Source organism: Aethalodelphis obliquidens, unplaced genomic scaffold (genome assembly GCF_003676395.1).
Source record: "Aethalodelphis obliquidens isolate GAN/ISIS:26980383/991018 unplaced genomic scaffold, ASM367639v1 scaffold28, whole genome shotgun sequence".
Classification (NCBI taxonomy): Eukaryota; Metazoa; Chordata; class Mammalia; order Artiodactyla; family Delphinidae; genus Aethalodelphis; species Aethalodelphis obliquidens.
The window spans coordinates 8,562,596-8,586,908 of NW_020837972.1; the positions used below are offsets into that span (position 1 = coordinate 8,562,596).

At 36.3% G+C, this 24,313-nt stretch overlaps 1 protein-coding gene across 5 annotated transcripts in view; it reads right to left on the bottom strand.

The window, feature by feature from the left end:
- NAA25 (N-alpha-acetyltransferase 25, NatB auxiliary subunit) overlaps positions 1-24,313 on the bottom strand; it is a 73,802-nt gene that overhangs the window by 28,472 nt on the left and 21,017 nt on the right. For 4 of the 5 annotated variants that reach the window (XM_027124598.1, XM_027124599.1, XM_027124595.1 and 1 more), the window contains exons 6-15: positions 23,814-23,921; positions 23,375-23,453; positions 19,467-19,578; positions 18,355-18,444; positions 17,132-17,301; positions 14,855-14,967; positions 7,863-8,070; positions 6,950-7,039; positions 2,965-3,145; positions 2,175-2,274 (exon numbers count right to left, since the gene is read on the bottom strand). In XM_027124598.1, coding sequence (XP_026980399.1) covers positions 2,175-2,274; positions 2,965-3,145; positions 6,950-7,039; positions 7,863-8,070; positions 14,855-14,967; positions 17,132-17,301; positions 18,355-18,444; positions 19,467-19,578; positions 23,375-23,453; positions 23,814-23,921 — 1,251 coding nt within the window. The remainder of the gene's footprint in view (positions 1-2,174; positions 2,275-2,964; positions 3,146-6,949; positions 7,040-7,862; positions 8,071-14,854; positions 14,968-17,131; positions 17,302-18,354; positions 18,445-19,466; positions 19,579-23,374; positions 23,454-23,813; positions 23,922-24,313) is intronic. The other variant, XM_027124596.1, reaches the window with a different exon arrangement.

Here is a 24,313-nt window from a genome sequence, read left to right on the forward strand (position 1 = left end):
TGTGTGTGTGTGTGTGTGTGTGTGTGTGTGTGTGTGTGTGTGTGTGTTGTTTTCAAAACACTTCTTCAGACACAGTATTTGTGGGAAGAAAAATTAAAGCTTGATTTTTATTAGTATAAAATAATGTGCCTTTATTGACCAACTCACGAACAATATAGTTCTTCTAGAATGCTGGATGACTGAAAACTGGAGTAAAACCAAACACCAGGCTTGGATTAATCCCTTATTTACCCCCCACATCCACATCAAGCTATTTGAGAAACAAAAGTTTGAAAAGGATTCTTCACTATATCAAATGTTTACTTAACCTCTTCCTTAGAAACACAGTAATCAGAGCCAGAATAATGAGATTTGAAATACACTTTTCTTTTGATTTTTTCCTCAGTTAGTGAAACTTCTTGAAAACAGAGAAGGGCAAGCATGGATACTTTTTTTTTTTTTAAATTTTTATTGGAGTATAGTTGCTTTACAATGTTGTGTTACTTTCTACTGTACAGCTAAGTGAATCAGCTATATGTACACATATATCCCCTCTTTTTTTGGATTTCCTTCCCATTTAGGTCACCACGGAGCACTGAGTAGAGTTTCCTGTGCTATACAGTAGGTTGTCATTAGTTATCTATTTTATACATAGTATCAATAGTGTAGATATGTCAATCCCAATCTCCCAATTCATCCCACGCTCCCCCATTCCCCCTTGGTATCCATGTCTATGTCTCTATATCTGCTTTGGAAACAAGATCGTCTATACCAATTTTTTCAGATTCAACATACATGCATTAATATACGATATTTGTTTTTCTCAAGCACAGATACTTGAATATACAGTGAAAACTCACAGATTTATAACTCAACTGCCCACTTATGCTAAGAGATTTTAGAACCAAGGTCCTAGAGATGCCCTTCTGACAGTGAAGCCAGGCTAGCAGCTTCTGAGCAATATGTTTAAACGCTGATGCCCACTTCTGTCTCTCCCTGATCAGAAGCTAGGGCACAAAATGAGGTTTGAACAGAGATACAATCACTGTTGGGAAGTGGAGCCATGGGTGGAAAGGGATAGAGCTCAAAAGCCAACTGATGATGCAAAGATCACAACCCCGTGCTACACCAGCCCTCTAGGCCATGACCTGAAGTGTGTCAGAATATAATTATTGCAAGATGAGAACAATAAACCTATATTCTATTGGTCAGAAATGCTTTTGCCCTGTCCCAGCTTTCTATTTAACACAAGCTTAAAGAATTAGATGGAAGATAAATTAGGTATAGCAGTCATATTTACAAATGGGTTTTTTAAAAAATCCTCATGAGTGCTTTGCCAAGAAGAACCTCAGAAACCAGCTTCCTTGCCACGTTTCTTAGTTGCTGTCAGACCATGAAAAATGGAACACTATGGGCAGATACCTGGCATGGCGAAATTCCAGGTGATGAGTCTTAGAAGCACATGAGAAGCAAGCAGGTAGTGTGACCACTGTAGAGAGGCACCTTATCTCCACATATGTTCCTGGATGGTTTTACATACCTCGACTGAGTAGAGACCATATACTTTTTCCACAATAACTTCTGCTTAACTGACAAGTGGAGATCACATCTGCTTGCAGTGAAAAATATGGTGCAAATCCCATCCTTTCATTATGGCACATAAAAGCTCTATCTTATTTATTGTTACTTTAAAAAACATACTACTGACCTAAGTTTCTTAAAGTGTCCTGAATTGGTCAATTTTATAATTGTAAGAAAAGATAAGTATACTCTGTTGATAAAGAACATGGTGGTTATCAACTTCAGAAATCAATAAAAGTAAGTGAGAACAACTGCTATCGCAAAATCATATATGGCATCCCAGGCTATACACTCTTATGGGCTATTTCTTATACCCTTAGAAAGTCTCTTAGAGATTAAAACACAGACCTAAGAGGCACTTCATATTCTGCTAATACCCAGTTTTAAATGCACCTTCTTATGGATTCTATTAAACATACCCTTACGAACAAACACAAAAACTCCTTACCTCTACCTAACAGCCTTGGCCAGTAAGCTATAGACTAAGGGCACATGTGAGTACAGCGTGGTGCACCTTAATATGTGTACTTGTGACCCGAGGGAAGATGCTCTCTGAATCATGTTCTTTCAGCAGGCCAAGACCATATTAAAAAATAAAATTTTTTTTCACTTACATCTTTCTGGTTGGAGTGGAAAAACCTGAGCGCGAAGTTACAGGACTGGGATGCAGCAGCATACTGACCTAGGGATTCGGCGTATCGGGTCAAAAGGTAACTAGGTCGGAAGGAAAGAAAAAAAAGGTTATACCTACCCACCTCTAGTATCAAATACTACACTTCAAATTACTATGGTAGAAAAACAGCTAAGCATACGAAAAGTTAAAACATGCGGCCATAGAAATGATCTAATTCACAGAATCAAATTTTAAAAAACAGCAAAGTTAATTCAGTTTTGTGGGAGACCTAAAGCTCTATGCCATGCTTTCTTACACTCAGATGATTAATGGAACACAAGTTGTTAGAGAACAGAATATTGTCTTCCTAAAACAGCTCTACAGGACACAGAGAAAATACCCTTGATTCATCACAAAGAATAGTCAAAATACAAATTCAAAGGATCTCTGGGGTCAACATACAAGTGTCAACCTCAACTGCAAGGCAGAAGTAAAGACTTGAAAACAATGTGTGCTAAGAAAAAGAGTTCAAAGTATATAACTGTTACCTGTATCTGGGAAAAACTTTTTTTTTTAACCATTTCTAAATTGTACACATTTGAAATTACCACAAAATGCTGAGAAAGATAAAACTCTTTCTGCTTTGCAATGGGTCATAACAGGTGATTAATCTACAAAGCTTAATACCGGGAACAACTTTTCTGCTAAAATCAAAATGTTAAGAATTCCATATATGAGGACCCCACACTGCTGTAGCTGGCTGCTCATTATTCAGAGTATATACTACCAACCCAATGGTGTCATGCTGGATATGCTTAGCATCAAGGCTGGAATACAGATCCACCACCGGTTCAAATGCCCCCAGCATACAGTAGATTCGAACAAGCAGCAATTTGAATTGAGCATTGGAAGGGCTGTGAGTTAGTCCCTCTTCCAGCAAAGTCAGGGCCTGCCACACAGCGGTCTCATCACCTAGAACCAAAATATAACAGCATTATCCACAGACCTTGACAGCAAATGGGGGTTTCTCAAAACTAAAAAATAAAAACTAACTGACACCATCACCTCCCCTAAGTATTCTAAGGATGTGGTTGGGTGGCAGAGAACAAATTTTAGATACACACCTGTAACCAAAATAGGGAATTTCCCTGAAAAGACAGTCCCTCAATAGTTACCTCAGTTCTTAAACCTGCATCTGCAAAAATGATGCAAACTTTGAGCTGCCAGGTCTTAAAGAGAAGTCTGGAATCTCACAGGATCCTAGATTCTGAGAAGAGATGGACTTTGAAGGAGAAGTAGAATCCACCAACCTTCCCAGTACAGGATTTTCTCTACAAGACCCCAGACAGATGCTTTCTCTTGACATCATTTTTCTTCCACATGTAACTCTACTAACAGATGTCAACTAATATTTGAAAAAAGAACTGCTCATTAATAACCAAACTAAAATGATACACATTTTTGGCCTACTAAAATTCAAAACGTTACATGCATCAATATTCTTAAAGAAAAAGTAATTTCTCTTTTATGAAATTATCTGAAGAAAATAATATGAAATGCAGATAAAGCTTTATATACAAAAACATTCACTGTACTAATAATGGGGGGATGATTAAGTAAACTGTAGTTACACCCACACAGGGAAACACCATACAGCCATTTAACGTTAACAAGGAGTTTTTAACAGCAAGGGAAAATAATTATGCAATAGTGATCAGTAAAACGTACAGAATTCAAACTAGTATGAAGAGTTCATCTCAAGTATTTAAAACATTCACAGAGAAAGAGAGAAGGAAATATGCAAAAATGTTAGTCTTTTGGAAGTTGGAAAAGCGAGATTAAAATAAACCATTTGCCAAATTTTTACGAGCTACTTTTACAGTTAGAAAAAACAGCTAAAATAAAAAGCTCCCCCTCAAAAAAACAAAAAAGCTCCATGCACTGAGCTTTTAAAATTATATTCTATATGCTTTCTTCCAAAAGAAACAAGACATAACCAAAAATTGGGGATTTAGATAAATATCATCCATAATCCTACCTAAACTACGTAAACCACCCATGATCTACTCAAACTACCATTGTGATTAATGTACTGCTTTTGAACTATCAATTATGTATACATAACGTTACTATGTATCAATTATAGCTCAATAAAACGAGAGGAGAAAAAATGACATCCTTCACTCCCTATTTTATTTTTGCAGCACAATTTTACACAGTAGTAATCATGGCATACACCCGATTTTGTGTTTTCCCATGTTGCTCCCTGGTCTTCACAATCATAATTTTATTTAATTCAACACTCAGTGACCTAAACTCTGCAGTAACACTAGATATAACACCCAAAGATAAGAGTCATAGGTGGTTCCAGGCCTCAAGAGGTTCAGAATTGAGTAGAAGAGATAGTTGGACAATTATAGATAATAGATAATTTTTTAAGTCCTACTTATTCAAGGATAACCAATATCAGAATTTTTTAAAAAAACTTCTTGAAGATCTCTTTTAAATAGAAACAAAATTTCAAAGTAAATAGTAAAAAAAAAAAAAAAGGTTTAATTTACACTTCTGAACTATTAAACCCAACATTATGATGACATTTATCATCTTATTTTATTTTGCAAAATTTAGAATGTAACTACAACTCTATGCCAAATCAAAGAGCATCAAGGGTTGATGAGGATTTGGGGGACAGAATTTTTTAAATCAAATTTTATAATATAACAAAATGATATAATAAAAAGATATAAGATAAATAAATTCTGGGGATATAATGTACAGTATGGTGACTACAGTTAACCACACTGTACTGTGTATTTCAAAGTTGCTAAGAGAGTAGATGTTAATAGTTCTCATCACAAGGGAAAAAAAAGTAGCTATGTGAGGTAATGGACTTTAACTAAACTTATTGTGGTAATCATTTTGCGATATATCACTATATTGTATACCTTAAACTAATACAATGTATGACTATATTGTATACCTTAAACTAATACAATGTAATGTATCAATTATAGCTCAATAAAACTAGAGGAGAAAAAATGGCATCCTTCACTCCCCATTTTATTTTTGTAGCACAATCATAAAGAAATGCTTTTTTGCAAAAAATATTTGAGAGCATCATCAATTTAACCTTAAAATGCTCTTCTTAATCCTGTCACATTCAAATCAGTCTCTTTCAACATCCTCACCAATTTTCTATACATTTCTAATTTTTGTCATATCCACCTTGAACAATGACTATTGTTCCAGCCTACAACTGGAACATTCAACATCACTTTCACTGACTTCAAGAAACCTTGCATCTATATATATATATAATATCTAGAACTTCCCATGTATTTGCACTGTATGATTTTGGACAACCCACCTAACTTCTTTCTCTCTGCCCTGTATTTCCCACATCTGTAAAACTGTAACGATCTTAACTGTACTGTTACAAGGTTTAAAATTAGCTAATTCATATAAAGCACTTTCAAGTGCCTGATGATCCACAACTGTTAACTGTTATTACTATTATATGGTCAGATATCTTGCTCCAAAACCAAGAGATTAGCAAAGCCACAGTCACTATGAGCAAGAATAGATGCCAGGAATAAGTGGGGAAGGGTACGAGTAGGGGCCAAATTACTAAGTAGTCAGTTCATTAATGGTTTTACATTAAGATGACTTTTACAGCCCTATGCAACCTCCTGAATGTGGGGTTCCAGATACCAAGTACTCTGATGAAAAGGATTTCATCCCCATCCCCGGTACAATACAGTATAACAAGTACTATCATATGGATATACACAACGTCCTACAAAAGTTCAGAAGGGGCATAAAATCTGCAATGAGGAAGGGGGTGAAATCAAGACAGGCTTGTCAGAGGCACTGTTTGAGTAAAAGTGAGATGAAGGAGGTAAGAAAGTTATTTCAAAGAGAGGTAACATGATGTTCAGTGATAGTAGCAAAAAAAAAAAAAAAAAAGTAGATTTAGGGCCTTAAGTACTAAGAATCTGGAGATGTAGACAGACACTAGATTATAGAGAGCATTGTAAACCATCCTAATAAGGCTGACCTTTATCCTCAGGAAAATAGGGCATATCTGAAGGATTTTAAGCATGAGAAGATAGTATCAAAATTGAGTGCTTGGTTAAATGACCCATTAGGGCAGGGTTGTGTCTGTCTTGCACAGCACTGTCTCCCAGCCCTGTTTCTTCTGCAGTTTATTCTCATGAATAATATGCAATAAGTAGCTAAAGTTATTTTTTCTCAAAAACTGCTAATAAGAGAAAATGTCAGAAAGTGAGACCTAAAGAAAAGGCAATCTCAGTACCATTTGCTGAATCATCCTTCTCTTGCTTAATGACTCATGAAGCTTCCTTTACCATGCAGTATATATTTGTCTTAAATGGGCTAATCTGAACTATATTCCAAAAAAAGTGTATTTTCCTATATAAACTGAAGTGAACAAAAATGGCTCTTTCATTCCATGGACCCATACATCTATATCTGAATCAGTTTCTCTGTATTTTAATTATTGTAACTTTGTAATAGGCTGTTTACTCACTATGCAGAAATATTTTAAAACAGAACAGATATCCACTGATTTAAGATTATCCTGATTACAGAGAGGAGGATACTTGGAGACTTTGGTTCTTCTAGAAGCACCCTGGAGAAGGGCAAGGAAGAAAAACCTAAAAGCACAAATCAAATTCTTGGATTATATACTTAGTCTAAGGATTTATAGTCAATAAAAACAAAGAGTAAAGTTAAACTGAAATCACTGCTCTTTACCTGTTTCTCTCCATATATCAATAAGCACATGGACAGCAAGGAGACAGTAATAGTCTGAAAATTGCAATTCGGTTTTCAAACAGGATTTCCCTATAGGGAAAAAAAAAATCATATCTGTATTTTAAGATTTGTTCAATTATTACTGCCCCAAAGGAGTTTTTTTAAAGCAAGAAAGTGACAGGAGGAAGAAGAGAAAAAGAGGAAAAGAAACTAATAAGAATGGAGTAAATACCAGAAGAAAAATATAAGCCATGAATCAAAAGAGTCAAAAGAAGGTGAGACCACACTCAGCTGGAGCAGAAGGAAGGGTTCCAGAATAGAGGTGGTATTCCAAATGGTCCCAAAAGGAGAGCAGCAAGATTTGGAAGGAGGTTTTAGGTGAAGAAAAGAACAGAATCCAAGAGCCATGTACAACTAATGTAATATTATGCTCATTACTTCACCTAATTTTTTAGAATACAGTTAGAGAAATACTAATATCATCTAGTCAGATAATTTATATTTTATCACACATATCTAAGCAATCTGAAGATCATCTACTTCTAAACTAAATATTTATCTCACAATTTACAATTCTTTTGGGTCATTTACACAGTCTATATATTTAGAATATTAAGGCCTATAAGCAGAAAATATGACAATTATCATAAACTCTGCAATTCATCTGAGCCCCACTGTGATAAAGAGTTGGCTGGCCAGATCAGGAAGAATATGGATATCTGGGAGCCAATTATAATTTTTAAAACTCCAAGCTTAAGAAAGGCTTTGCATTTTATTACCTGGATAGTGTTCCCACTTGACAAAATATTTTCCTTGCCAAAAGCATTACAACAGCATGCTATGAGAGATAAAAAACTAACTTCTAAATCTTAGCAGATCAGGGAACTACTGCACATTTTGAAAGGCTGCTCACCAAATTCTAGTCCATGCTGGTACCTTAACATCAATTCTCTGACCACACTCAATTTCTGATTTTTATCCATCATGTGGTACAAGCCAAGTAACCTCGTCAGCTGCACCACACACAAATGTTGCTGCAGAGCTCTGATGTCAGCAGGCAGTGCCAGCTTATCCTCTGTTGGTGTTGACAAAGGAACAACTCCAAGTAACTGATTAATAAACTGCAAAGTTGAAAGAAAAAAAGAAGTACAGGTCTCAAAACAGAACTAGTCTTTAGTAGGCCACAATTAACAAATACTGAAATGGTCTAGAAAATGGTATCAAGAAAAAATACAAATTAAAACCCCTTTAGTATACCATTTTCTATCTAACAAAATTGCCAAAACAAAAACACTTCTAACAGCACACAGTGCTGGTAAAATTCCAGTGAAACTGGCACACCCATTCATTGCTGGCCAAAAGTATTATGTTAATACCATGTAGTATATGCACTAAAAGATTAAAAGAACTGTGAAAATGTTTCCTAAATTACAATAGATTGACATAATATGTAACGTAGCAATGAAAAAGTTTAATTAGGAAGACTGTAAAAAGAACAATTACCCCAAAACAAACCTATTATATTGATATACTACAAATAAATTCTTAAAGGAAACATCATACATTGAAAGGAATGGTTGTCCTGTCAATAGCCTTAAATTGTTTTTTTGATTAAAGCTTTAATTTTGAGATAATTATAGATTTGCATGCAATTGTAAGAAATAACACAGTTCCTGTGTACCCTTCACCCAGTTTTTCCTAATGGTAACTTTTTTTTTTTTCCTGTGGCCGTACCGCACGGCATGCGGGATCTTAGTTCCCTGACCAGGTATTGAACCCATGCCCCCTGCAGTGGAAGCGTGAAGCCCTAACCACTGGACTGCCAGGAAATTCCACCCCAATGGTAACATCTTGAAATAAAATGTTTTTAATTCTCTAAATTCGGTATAAATTTTTAAGAACACCAGTTCCACAACCAGTACAGTTGCAATATTGGCAGAAGTGAGAAGGGACCCCTGCATCACATACAGGGTGTCTGTTTAAACTTCCCACATGGTCGTATACTATACTCTTCAGCTGTTAGGATGTGAGAAAATCCTTGGGCAGCACGAGTCTGGAGTTCTAAAAGGTGTTTATGGACAGGAAGTGCAGCCAAGGGGTCACAGGCATCACCCTTGTGTCTTCCCTATATTTTGTGATCCAAAACTAATAAATTATTTTTAAAGCAAAAAAACCCAGTTCCATTTACACATGTATTAAACACAGGCTATTTTCACTCCCTTCCAAGATCCTATTAGGATGACAGTAAAGAACAAAAAAGGAATCAACCCCAAAGGATCAAGAACATGTGAAGAGATGACAGCAAATAATAAACATTAACAAGATTTCAAAAGATAAAAAGCAGAAGGGCAGGTGGTAAGTAATAACCAATGTACAGGGCCAAGAAAGCTGAAATCCAACAGTATGAATGGGGAGACCACCAATAAGCAGCAAGCCTCTTCCAGCCACAGAACCTTGGAAGACTCAGAAATTAAGGGCAAGAGGTACGTCTGAAAGCTAAAGTGCTGGTGGGACTGAAACAGAAGAATTTGCTAAATTCTAAGAAATTAGACCCCTCCCCAAGCTCACTGACTGACTTCCTAAACCCAGCAGAATCCACGGGTTTTCTTTACCCCCAGGAGATACTGAACCAGAGACACTGCAGACTCAAGGGGAGAATGGAACAGATCTATCACCTCATGTTTCAGAATACACTAAGAGGAGTTTTAAACTTTTATGGTTCTGTCAGATTGATTGGGGTGAACTGAACAAAAAAATATTAACTCCAAGAAAGAAAGTTAAGAAAGGTAATCTCCACATATACAAAGTGGCTTAGCTGTGAATATTTAGTCATTAAAATATAAATACTGCATAATTACTAAACTATACTGGGGGAAAAGTAGGTAAGGGGAGAAGTGGGATGTTATGAACAAAATTATTGCCTTCCACAGTAAGATACCAATAGATGAAGACTATAACTGTAAAAATAAACAAATAGCTAAATAAGCCTATAATTTAGAAATATGGAGTTAAATAACAGAAGAAGCAGTTAAGGGCTGAAAGTGATTTGCCTGTACGGAGCCAGAATCAGGGCTGAAGAAGGCAAAGAGCTGCAATTGTTTTTCAATATAAGCCTTGTAGCACTATTTGACTTTTTCAATTTTATACATGTAATTTTTGGAAACAAAAATTAAACTAAAATAAAAATCCTACTCAACATGCAGTTTCACATCTGTAATGACTTTACTTCAATTTTCTACAATTGTATGAATTTTAATTTTAATTATTATGATCAGGTAATCACATTTGTAACAAAGAAACAGTGGCACTAATGTTCATGTTTTTGATTAAGTACCTATATAATTTCTATTGCCAGCTCTTCCATTCTTGTAAGCCATTTTATATACTAGTTATGTTTATTATTAAGGCCTTCTTTATTGAATGCTAAAGAATCTTCCAAACAGGTTTTGTCATGAAACAATACGTTCATTTGCTATTCTAGTCTGTACAGTTTCACTGCTACACAAAAAGCTTCTTTAAAAACTGGAATTATTTTATTGTTAGCTTAAAACCCCAAGGCAAAGGAAACAAAATACAAAAACGCCTCTATGGGTGAGCCTCTTCAGGATCACTGGACTCAACGGCCTCCTCTTAGGGGCCTGTCCCATTTTAGAATGCGTCTCCTAATTCATTGGGACAACAGTTCTCAGTCTGAACCTTACTTGGACAGTTTGCAATCCTCTGACAAACATACTGCTGAGTGGCAGGATTTTTAGCTATTGAAGTCATCCTACATTTAAAAAGTTGTGGCAGCAAAATTACCCCTCTCAATTAAAAATTTACACAGGACTACAAAACTCACTGCAACAGCTTTAAACCCTTTGTCTCACTGAACAATGACCACCTCATCACTGCTAGTATTTCACTATTTCTAGAGGGTTCCTCCCAGTAGATTATTAGTATATGCAGTCACAGAGGTGATCTAAGATTTTCAAACATGCCAATAAAGTAGAGCTTCTGGTACTAAAATTTATGCTAGCAAACCTATATGAATCTCAGCTAAATGCGATATAAGCATTCCTCTAATGCTTTCCCATCATTTGATGCTTTAACTTACAAGACAGTAAGCACTATAAAACATGATCAATCATTCCTTACCTTAGCACTTAGCACATAATATGTGCGACAAACACTTAGTGAATGAATCTTTCCCACGTGGTTTTATTTTCTGCTTAAATCCCTCCAGTAACATGAAACTCACACACTGTGTTTTTTAGAGAATTGTGACTATAAAAAATATCTTTCTCTCACTGAGCCAAATTCTTAATTCCCTGCAACAACTTCTTGCTGGCCCTGTTCTCTTCCCTCTTTTACAGGACAGCTTTTCAAATTATGAGAAATAAAGTACTCTGTCATCACCATACCAAACCTATCTCTTCCACTCAACCATTTCTCTCTCATAGGCTTTCAAGTCTTTCTATAACCCAGAACCCTCTTTTCTGGATATGTTACAATTTATCTAGAAAACTTCTAAAGCTTAGCCTGTGCCCTATAAGCACAGCAACCCAAGAACAACTTTTTCTAAACCAAAGTGAACAATGGTAGTCATTTCAGAACCCAGTAGAGACCACTGGCTCCTTAACAGTTTGGGAATGCACTGCTCCATCTGCCCTAGATGTGTAACCTCAAGACTGCCAAAGTATCAAGTGCTGGTGAGCTAAGGATATGGTCACGAAACAAATACTGTAGTCATTACCACTGTGTTCCCAATGAGTTTCACTCATTCCATATGGGGATGATAGAGTCTTTCTGGAAAAACAGGTTGTGGTAGCCCTGTGATAGCAAGACTTCCAACATTCACTAATTAGAGTTTTTTATGAGTAAAGCTGACCAAAGTCACAGACTCTCTTGATACATATCAGTATTTCTTTACATGATGTTGATATACATATAATTGATTTACATTGATTCTATCACATCAAAAACTCCCAATAGATGACAATTAACTACAATATGGTACCCAGGCTTAGATCCCAGAAAAGAAAAAGGACATTAATGGAAGAGCTACAGAAATATAAAGTCTAGAGGCCAGTTAACAGTAATGTACCAAAGTTAGTTTCTTAGTTTTGACAAATATACCACTGTAATTTAAGATGTTAATGTTGGGGAAAGCTGGGCGAAGGGTAGAGTATAACCTTCTTTACTATCTTTACAACTTTCCTGTAAATGTAAAGTTATTCCAAAATTAAAGGGGTTTTTTTCTTTAATTTTATTGAAGTATAGTTGAGTTACAATATTGTATTAGTTGCAGGTATACAGAAAAGTGATCTGGCTATGTATTTTTTTCAGATTCTTTTCCATTATAGGTTATTACAAGATATTGAATATAGTTCCCTGTGCTGTACAGTAAATTCTTTTTATATATTTTGCTATAGTAGCCTGTATCTGTTAATCCCATACTCCTAATTTATCCCTCCCCCTTTGGCAACCGTAAGTTTGTTTTCTACATCTGTGAGTCTGTTTCTATTTTGTAAATAAGTTCATTTGTATTATTTTTTAGATTCCACATATAAGTGATATCATATATTTGTCTTTCTCTGTCTGACTTACTTCATTTAGTATGATAATCTCTAGGTCCAACCATGGTGCTGCAAATGGCAATATTTCATTATTTTTTTATGGCTGAGTAATATTTCACTGTGTATATATATACCACATCTTCTTTATACACTCATATGTTGATGAACACTTAGGTTGCTTCCATGTCTTCACTACTGTAAACAGTGCTGCTATGAACACTGAGATGTGTGTATCTTTTCGAATTAGAGTTTTCATCTTTTCTGGATATATGCCCAGGAGTGGGATTGCTGGATCATATGGTAGTTCTATTTTCAATTATTTAAGGAACTTCCTACTGTTTTCCGTAGTGGCTGTACCAATTTACATTCCTACCAACAGTGTAGGAGGGTTCTCTCCACACCCTCTCCAGCATTTATTATTTGCAGACTTTTTGATGAAGGCCATTCTGACTGGTATGAGGTGATACCTCATTGTAGTTTTGATTTGCATTTCTCTAATAATTAGTGATGTTGCACATCTTTTCATGTGCCTGCTGGTCATCTGTACGTCTTCTTTGGAGAAATGTCTATTTAGGTCTTCAAGTTTATTTTTTTTAAATCCCTTAGATTTAAGAGTCTCAGACTGCTTCAGCAAGAATGAATCATGACTTGACATAATCAGCAATTAACTGCTACAGTTTTGAGCAAATAAGAGACAAGATATTAAAAGGAAAGTCCACTGGACTTCATCAAACTTTAAAACTTTGCTCTGAGAATTCCCTGGCGGTCCAGTGGTTAGGACTCAGTGCTTTCACTGCCGGGGCCTGGGTTAGATCCCTGGACGGGGAACTAAGATACCGCAAGTTGCATGGCATGGCAAAAAACAAACAAACAAACAAAAAAAAACTTTGCTCTGCAAATGATCTTGTTAAGAGGATGAAGAGACAAGCTACAGACTGGGAGAAACTATTTGAAACCACATATCTGACAAAGGACTTGTATCTAGAATATCTAAAGAACTCTCAAAACTCAACAGTAAAAAAACAAATCAACTAGAAAATGAGCAAAAGACACTTCACTGAGGAGAAAATACAGATGGCAAATTAGCACAGGAAAAAATGTTCAACAGCATAAACCATTAGGGAAATGTACATTAAAACCATAATGAAACATCACTACACACTTACTAGAATGGCTAAAATAAAAAATAGTGACAACACCTAATGTTGATGAGGATGCAGAGAAACCAGATGACTCATACATTGCTAACGGGAATTTAAAAGATATAGTCACTGTGGAAAAGTCTGGCCATTTCTTTAAAAAACTAAATGTGCAGCTACCATAAGACCCCACAACTGAACTACTGGGCATTTTTCTCAGGGAAATGAAGACTTAGGTTCCCATAAAAAAACCTGCATACAAATGTTCACAGCAGCTGTATTTGTAATAGCCAAAAATTGGACACACCCACATGTTCTTCAACAAGTTAAAGGAATCATGGTACATCCATACCATGGAATATTATTCAGCAATAAAAAGGAATGGACATGGTACATGTAACAACATGATGAATCTCCAGGGAATTACGCTGAGTAAAGAAAGTCAATCTCTAAAGGTTATAAATAATATGATTCCATTATATAACATTCTTAAAATGACAAAATTATAGAAATAGAAAATATCAGTAGTTGCTGAGGGAGAGGGATGGGGAAAGGAGATACAGGGAGGTGGCTGTAGGTAAAAAAATGTAGGGAGCACATGGAGGGACCCTGGTGGTGAAACTACTATGCATCTTGTCTAGGTGGTGGTCACATGAATCCATACACTATATACGGCACTAAATATACACACACAAACACACCACACGTATACACACAAATGAATGCATGTAAAACTGATGAAATCTGAATAAGGTCAGTGGATTTTATCAATGTCAGTTTCATAATTATGACACTATACTATAATTATGCTAGATCTTACCATTGGGACAAAGTGGGTGAAGGGTATACAGATCTCTCTGTATTATTTCTCTTACAACTGCATGTGTATCTACAATTATCTCAAAATTTATATATATATATATATACACATACATACACACACACACACACACACACACACACACACACACACACACACACACACACACACACAACAGAAGAATCCAATTATCTACCAGGGGCTTATTCTCATTGCGGCTCAACTTTACAAGAAATCATGCCTTTAATCTGATAGCACCTAGACTACTTGGCTTGATAGCACAATATCTTGATATCTCATGTTCACCACTTTCACCCATTTTAGAAAGGAAACCCAAACACTTAACCTAGTTGCAATAAATACAGGTACCCAACAGAACTCTGCTTACTTTTGTACACTGTGTAGCAGGCAAGAGGTCAACAAACACCTTGAGGTCTGTGAAACAACAAGGTTTATCCCCAAACTTTTTAAAATACTGGAACATTAATTCTTCTGGATCACCTAAGAGAGAGGGGGGGGGAAATATCACTAAATTATTCATGGACTGAAGCAATCTCTAATTTAAGTGAGAAGTCTGACTTGAAAAACATTTATTTCAATTAAATGAAAATTTTGCTTGAATGAGAATGAGGATGACAATGAGGGCCGGAAGATAGCTTGCCAGTTTAAAAATAAATACTAAAAAGGAGTTGAATCTTGCGAACTCAGTTTACCTGTTATTACACTGAGGAAATGTGAAGTTTTTCATTCAATTAAAGTTTAAATAGTTTAAAAGTTTTCATTAAAGTTTAAAGACAAGTTTATATGCAAACATTAAACAAACATGCTTTTCTCCACAACAGTTCCTGAACTACTTAACAAATATTAAATATATGTTAACTAAATGAAAGGTAGTGTTTGTTAACAGGCACACCAACATAAGAGAAAATAAATGGGAAGAGCCACGGGCCAATAACTCCAAAGTCACTCACTATGGAAAATTTAAACCTGGATATGCAGAAAGCTACCAATTCATTTTATTTTTCCTCAAATTAAAAATAAAAATAATAAAAGTAAAATACTCTCAAATTGGACTAGATTTAGGAAGGAGAGATTTTTAACAAGGTCTCTGTAAGATTTTAGGTCTTGGTTCCTGCTCACACATTTCTGGGAACAGAGATTTCACGGCTTTAATCAGATTCTCACATGCCTCTGTGATCCAAAAGAGACTAAGAATCACTCACTGGTCTGGTAAAAAAAAAAAAAAGAAAAAAAATTTTTTTGTGTGTGGAGACAAATTTGTAAGATTCACCAATTTGTAAGATTCAGGCTGGTGAGAGAGAAGAGAAAGACAAGGGATGAATATAGGAAGTGTGAAAACAGATCCAAGTAGTTTTATATCCAGCTTTGGAAAGAAAGCAACTCTTTTTTTTTTTTTTTGGCCACATCAGGCGGCTTGTGGGATCCTAGTTCCCCGACCAAGGATCGAACCCAGGTCCCCTGCAGTGGAAGCACGGTGTCCTAACCACTGGACCATCAGGGAAATCTGAAGAAAGCAATTCTTTGCAATATACTTTAACAATATTTTGCTGAAGGTCGCATAAAAATTTTCATTTGCAATTCTAAAACAAACACCAACTAAAGTAATTGAGGTAGACCCAAAGAAAGAAGTCAACATGGAATTCAAAATTGGTTATGAATAATCTACATAGGAAATGACAGAGAGATAGCCACAGTTAATTTTAGAATGAGCTGCAAAGAACATTAATTACATGATTAAAATGGACAAAGATGTTCTAGGATAGATTTTAGGTATTGAGAAGTGCTCATCATCTCAGGACAACTGGTCCCTAAAGAAACCTTCTTAAAGTTATTCAACTTTTAATGAGAACTAAATTTTTATAATGATGAGTGGGAAAAAATGTTTTCTTGGAGCTTTATCTTAAAAAAATGAAACTAAAAAAATTTTTAAAGTTTATTCGCCTAAACTTAAAAAATTTAGGGTATAATTAAAACTAAAGCTAATTCTTAGTATGAGCAAAGAATTACTGATTTTGGGGGGAGTGGTGCTTTTTTCCCCACAAAACTGTGAATTAGTACAATATGACAACATTTACTTCTTATGTAGTATGCTCAAAAAGAACCATTTTACAAAAACCTCTAAGGGCTTCATCAAATCTCCTGAAGGCCTCTATTAATGCTTTACTATCCAAATCATACTTTTCTCCCATCTTGTCATTGTCCTAATAAATTTTCTCCTCAACTGTTAACTGCTCTTTAACTGCTCTAACTCTGCCAGATGTTATTTCGTCGATGGTTTTGTGAGTGCTTAGGGTAGATTTTCAAGAAACCTTTCATTCACTTCTTGAAATCCTGAAACTTTTATAAAACTGGCTATTTACTTTGAAATTGATTTTGACATTATTGCTGGGTCAGCAAAAGAACGCCTGACAAAGACTCTGATGGAATAGGGAGAGATGCTAAAGTTAAGCCAAGTTGCATGTGTGATTGAGGGCTAATTTTATAAGTGATCCATTCATTAGTTAATATTTTCAGGTTATGAAGACATTTGCTTCTCAAACACAACTTTATCACTGTAGGCTTCAGAGAATAGATACTGCACTTGGGTACTGAGGGCATCCCTGTATCTTCTCCAGGGTTCCCAAATATCATTACAGCTTCTTACCCAGTTTGTACTCATCATTAAAACCTTGACGCCGCAAACGCCTAATCAGCTCCAGTTTAGCCAGATGTGGTCCTCGGAGATGGCGAGAACTTTTAGATTCTTCTGTTATCCGATCTTCTATAAATCTCACAGCCTCTTCTGCAGAATAATGTACTTCTCCTTCTAAAGAGCTAGGTATAAACACATGAAAAAGGTATTTTGTGCCTCTATCAAGCCAAATTGATTTTAAGAAACAAATTAAAAATAACAGAAAGTACTGTGATAATTACAAAACAACACAAATTAGAATAAAAGAGAAATATGAGCATATTCTGACAGTTAACATGGCATATGATTCCTCTCAATTTTGTCATTTGATTATTGCAGAGTGACTAACCACCTCTACCTCTTTCTTAAAAAAAAGAATGAATAATTTTGCATATATAAAATATTACCTAATTAAAAACATAAGTAAATTTTATTGCTAGAAAAATGAGGCTGAGAAAAATTAGATGACTTACTTAATATTATAAAGTAAGCCTCAGTTCATATTTGGTATCATAAACCCTATTTTGTTATTCACTTTTTTAAAAGAGCTCATTATATTTATTGTGGTATTGTCTGTAATAGCCCCCAAAACAGGAAGCAGCAACAATACAAGTATCTATCAACAGCAGACAGATTAAATGAATTTGGTACATTTCTAAAATGGAGTCCTCTTAAGTCATTAAAAAGAATTAATCAGATCTGTATGCACCATATATGGAAAGATGCCCAAGATACACTTTAGGGGGTGAAATACGAAGTTGTAAACCATTACATCTAACATAATTGCATTCTTACGTTAAATAAGAATAATTATATTAGTATATGCATAATATAAATAAATCTGGAAGAAAAGACACCAAACTGTCTTTTCCAAATAAATCTGGAAGACACCAAACTGTTATCAAGAGTTATTTCTGTGTCAATTACATCTCAATAAAACTGGAAAAAGAAAAAAATCATCCTGGGATGATAGGAAAACTAGGAACTAACACTTTCCACACCATACATTTCTGTACTAATTTAAGATTTTTACAATGAACACATATTTATTTTAAAATTTAAAAATGGAAAAATGTCTTGCTTTGAAAGGGATACATTATTGAGACAGAAAAAGAGAATTCAATTAGGCTTACAATGAAATCATTTTGCTACACCATACTAAAAAGTGTTGTAATTCAGGAAAGAAGACAACTTACTGTTCACCTTCAGCAGGAGGAGTCCAGGCTTCTTCAATCAGTCGAAAGACAGAATCGAAATAAGTCAGATAGAACTGCCAGTCATCTGAGCTAAAATCAGATTGAATGGTGCACACAGGATTAAACCCAAGTTGTGACAAATCTGCCTGAGGAACCATGTTATTCAACTTATTTTCTAAGTTATATTTTAGTCTTTACTAGGAGAAGCCCAACCTTCCCTCTGGGTTTCTTCTACAGCCCTAAAAGGGCAACAACTCCAGAGGCATTTTCAAAGTCAAACATTTTCAAGAAACTACTCTTTCCTTCAATAAAATGACCAGGTGTAAAAAACTAACATTCTCAGGACTTCCCTGGTGGCCCAGTGGATGAGACTCCGCACTCCCAATGCAGGGGGCCCGGTTCAATCCCTAGTCGGGAAACTAGATCCCGCATGCATGCCGCAACTAAGAAGTCTACCTGCCACAACAAAGATCCCACGTGCCGCAAGTAAGACCCAGAGCAGCCAAAATAAATTTAAAAAAAAAAAAAAAAAAAAACAGCTCATGCAGCCCTTAATAAAAAACTAATATTCTTAACAGAAAACTCCCCACATTAGTGCTTTCTAGGGGGGCTAAGGGGAGGGTCTCTCTTTTAGACCAATATTGAGTTTGACAAATTAATGACTTTTCAGCATGCATTCTGAATACTCAGCACCCTGGTGGCATAAGTTCCATTACACCTCTTTATCGAAAGATGAAGGCTCGGGCTTCCCTGGTGGCGCAGTGGTTGAGAGTCCGCCTGCCGATGCAGGGGACATGGGTTCGCGCCCCGGTCCGGGAAGATCCCACATGCCGCGGAGCGGCTGGGCCCGTGGACCATGGCCGCTGAGCCTGCACGTCCGGAGCCTGTGCTCCGCAACGGGAGAGGCCACAATAGTGAGAGGCCCGCATACCGCGAAAAAAAAAAAAAAAGATGAAGGCTCGTTAAAAACTTAAAAAAAAATATCCAGAACACACAACTAAAAGATTTCACTTTATGCCCAGAAATCTCAAAGGATATAGACCAAAAAAATCAATGGTGAGACCTGAAAGCCCCACTCCAGTCTCATAGTCCAAAAAGAAGCATCTACTTACTTTTTCAGTAAGAGGCGCCGAGAAAGGGCATTGCACTCTGGCCACCTGCTCAGCTTCTTGTACATAGCCATGCATTTATTTTCCCGACTCTGAATCTCACTTGTTAACTTCTCTACAATTAAAAGTTATAAAAGTTGGTAAGCTGGTTTCATTTCTGCTCAGAAACCAGAACAAAATCCATATACAAGAAGGAAACTGTCACATTTTCTTATTCACTCTCTTAGAAAATGGGACCACTATTAGATACAAACTACTACCTCACTAAAGATTACTTTCCTGAAAGGAAAAATCGTATATTTCTGATACTAAACTTTCTAATCCTTTTCTTCTACAAAATACAAGGATCCAGAATGTCTTGAGTTGAGGATCTAGTGTGTGGGATACACATAAAATCCCAACAGCATCTAAGGACTGGTATATTTAGACCTGATATATTTAGACCATAGACAGACCATCCATACATTTCCAAAACATTGAATAAGCTTGGACTGGAATGAGATGAGAAAGGGGAGATGTTATGAGGAAGATAAAAAAAGAAAAGAGATGAATCAAACTCTTCCAACAGTTGAGAACAAAAAAACTAGGACTATATTTCTGACCAAATTAGATATGCCCTGTCCTTTTAGAATGGTTTAGCAGATTAAGGATGCCAACAATTACATTATGAATTTTCTATAGAGAATCTAAACTGTAACTATCCATACAACTACAACCTAACTGAATAAAAACAAAGTTGACTTGTACCCACCTGCAAGGAGGCTGAAGTTAGAGAGTAACATTAAAAATAAAAACAAAAACAAAACTCTTCCTACATTTTATATAATTAAAGTACTTAACTCAGTTACTATTACAGTTTTGTGATAGCACAAAGTCTAGTAAAGGATATACATACTTGTAAAAAACAAAGTCTTTTTAATGGCTGGACCTAATGAGAGTTCTGAGGCTACTCATCTACAGTTAGTTACTCCCAATAACCATAAAGGCACGATTAAAAAACCAGGGTTGTCAAAACGGTAACTGCATTCCCACGAATTTCTCCTAAGAAAATCAAAGATGTGTAAATATTTAGGAACCAAAATCTCCTAAGTGTCCAAAAATAAGGGAATAGTTAATGCTATCTATGAAGTTCATACAAATCAGTTTTCCAACAACAAAGGAGGAAGTATTTTCACAACAATGGAAAAGAGCTAACTTCTTTAACATGTAAAGTACTCTTGCAAATCAATAAGCAGATTAACCAAATTTTTAGAAATAGGAAAAGGATAAGAAAAAGCAGCTCAGAGAAAAAAAATATATTAATGGCTTTTAAACAAATGAAGAAATAATTATCCTCCCTCATAACTAAATAAAAACTGTAAGGTATGTTTTACCTATCTCATTGAAAAACATAAAAGGTTTGATATGGGACTTCCCTGGTGGGCCAGTGGCTGACTCCACGCTCCCAATGCAAGGCGCCCGGGTTTGAACCCTGGTCAGGAAACTAGATCCCACGTGACACAACTAAGAGTTCACATGCCACAACTAAAGATCCCGCATGCAGCAAGGAAGATCCAGCATATGGCAGCGAAGACACGGCCCAGCCAAATAAATAAATAAATATTTTTTAAAAAGTTTGATCTAAAATTTTGCAAAGAAACAGGACCTCTTACAATCTAATAGCAAATACAGCTGGTGGAAATGCACACTGTAGCCTCTTAGAGGGCAATTTGGTTTATAGCAAAGATGTTCCTTGCAAATAGCCTAAATACCCTTCAAAGATGAGCTATGTAGTAAACTGTCTACGTTTATGCTGTGGAACACTGGGCACCATTAAAGAGAGTGAGGTAGTGAGGTATATCTCTAAGACACACTGTTAAGGTAAAAAAAAAATGGGTCTAAGAGTATGCAGAGAAAAGGTCACAAACTCAAATGCCTTCATAGGACAGACACAACAAACATTTAAAAATTTTAAAGAAAAAAATATTTAATAAGAACATTGTGCAGAGTAAGATTACACTTAGGGTCAAGGTACAGTATATTCTCAATTGTGGTTTAAAAAAGTGGGGGGGCCCTTTCTGCCTCCGCTGCCACCACGGCACCCAGTAGAAAGTTTGTGGCAAAGGGGGGCAAAAAAAAAAGAAGCAGGTCCTGGGGCTTCCCTGGTGGCACAGTGGTTGAGAGTCCGCCTGCCGACGCAGGGGACACGGGCTCGTGCCCCGGTCCGGGAGGTTCCCACATGCCGCGGAGCGGCTGGGCCCATGAGCCATGGCCACTGAGCCTGCGTGTCCGGAGCCTGTGCTCTGCAACAGGAGAGACCACAAAAGTGAGAGGCCCGCATACCGCAAAAAAAAAATAATAAAATTAAATTAAAAAAAAAGAAGCAGATCCTGAAGTTTACTCTTGACTGTACCCATCAAGGTAGAATCATGGATGCTGCCAATTTTGAGCAGTTTTTTCAGGAGAGAATCAAAGTGAATGAAAAAGCTGAGAATCTTGGTGGAGGTGTTGTAACAAACGAAAGAAGCAAAAGCAAGATTACTGTAACTTCTGAGGTAGCTTTTTCCAAAAGGTATTTGAAATATCTCACCAAAAAATATTTGAAGAAGAATAACCTATGTGATTGGTTACACGTAGTTGCTAACAGCAAAGAAAGTTACGAACTGCATTACTTTCAGACTACTCAAGGTGCAGAAGAGGGGCTTCCCTGGTGGCGCAGTGGTTAAGAATCCACCTGCCAATGCAGAGGACACGGGTTTGAGCCCTGGTCCGGGAAGATTCCACATACCACGGAGCAACTAAGCCGTGCACCACAACTACTGAGCCTGCACTCTAGAGCCCGCGAGCAACAACTACTGAAGCCCACGTGCCACCAACAACTGAAGCCTGCACGCCTAGAGCCCATGCTCCACAACAAGAGAAGCCACTGCAATGAGAAGCCCGCACACTGCAACGAAGAGGAGCCCCCACTCGCTGCAACTAGAGAAAGCCCGCATGCAGCAATGAGAACCCAAAGCAGCCAAAAATAAATAAATAAATAAATTTCTTTAAAAAAAAAAAAAGATGAAGAAGAGGAGGAAGATGAGGATTAAAACTCAATTATCTGGGGACCTCCCTGGCGGTCCAGTAGTTAAGACTTCACCTTCCAATGCAGGGGGTGCAGGTTTGATCCCAGGTCAGGGAACTAAGATCCCACATGCACCATGGCCAAAAAACCAAAACATAAAGCAGAAGCAATGTTGTAACAAATTCAATAAAGACTTTAAAAAAAAATGGTCCACATCAAAAAAAAACAACAAAAAAAACTCAATTATCTGGAATATTTTGTATGAGTTCTTAAATAAAACTTAGGACCCCAAAAACAAAAAAAAGGGAAGGGGGAGGGGAAAGATACTACTTTAGAAGGATATACAGAACAGGTAACTGGAGAAGGATGTAGAGGGCAGAGGGTTGGAGATCTGGGGTAAAATCATACTCCCGGAATTTTCTGAATCCATGAATTATTTTCATTCATTCATTCATTCACTCATTCAGCTATGCCAGGTCTTAGATGCGGCACATGGGATCTTCGTTGCCACGTGTGGGATCTTCCTTGTAGCATGCGGAATCTTTAGCTGCGGCATGCGGGATCTTAATTGTGGCATGCAGGATCTAATTCTCTGACCAGGGATCGAACCCAGGCCCCCTGCATCGTAAACGCGAAGTCTTAACCACTGGACCACCAGGGAAGTCCCCATGAATTATTTTCAACTAAAAATTATTTTTAAAAAATAAATAGAGAAAAACCTGAAAGAATCTAAAATGATCGCAAGTGATTTTTTAAAGTCTTTATATCTTTGTTTCTGTATGTGGAAGAAATTTTCCACAATAAAATGTCATGTTTAAATAGGAAAACAAAACAAAAAAAACTTTAAGAAAACTCTAAAAATTACCTCCTAATTTTCCTCTGATGACATCCAAGGCTTCCTGGTACTTTCCCAAACGTTCTAGGATCATATAATAAAGTTCAACCTTACAAAAAAAACAAACAAGAAGTGCAACCATTGAAACTTTTCAATAATAAAAAGATAAGTCATTTGTATGTTTTTAAAAAGCTATCTAACAGAAAAGAACACTATATCTTCAAATAAGATGAAATTAACAGTGACAATCAGACCATAGTATCTCTCCTATCTATATCTCGGCAGAGTACTTTCTGGAAACATGCTAGAACCTCACTCATTATACCTAGGCTGGGGAGTTCCAAAGCTTCACATTTACACAAAAGGCAAGAGTGAGGACCCAGTCCTCTAAATGGAATAAAGCAACAGTTCATAATATTGTAACAACATCAAAAACATGCGATTACAAAGTGGGGCTTAAATTACTCACTTCAGCCTCTGCTTCTATCTTGTCCTCTTTTACCATTTTTTCTACCATTCTCTCAGCAAGGGGCAGAAACATCGTTTTTGAGAGGTTTTCATCCTGTGCTGATATAGACTAAAGGAGAAAAGAAAAATGTTTGCACTATTTATATTATTACCATGCAGACCATTATTGTGACTCTGGCACATAATTATCAACCCACTATGTCAAATATCAGACCTAATTTGAACTTGAGAGTGGTTTGCTTTATAGGAGATTTCTTTACTAAAGATTCTTATCGTATGCATTCTTGAAATACATAGTTTCCACAATATGACCTAACTTTTAAATATTAGACCATTCATACATTTTTTTCTAGAAATATGTTAAGAGGGGATACGTTTATACTATTTAGTATATATAAAGGGTACCAGGTATTTGAAGAGTCAAAAACCTTTGAGATGTCTTCTTGAGACCTTCACATATTAGAAGGAAAATGCCAATTCCTTCTATTTATAGTATGGCTT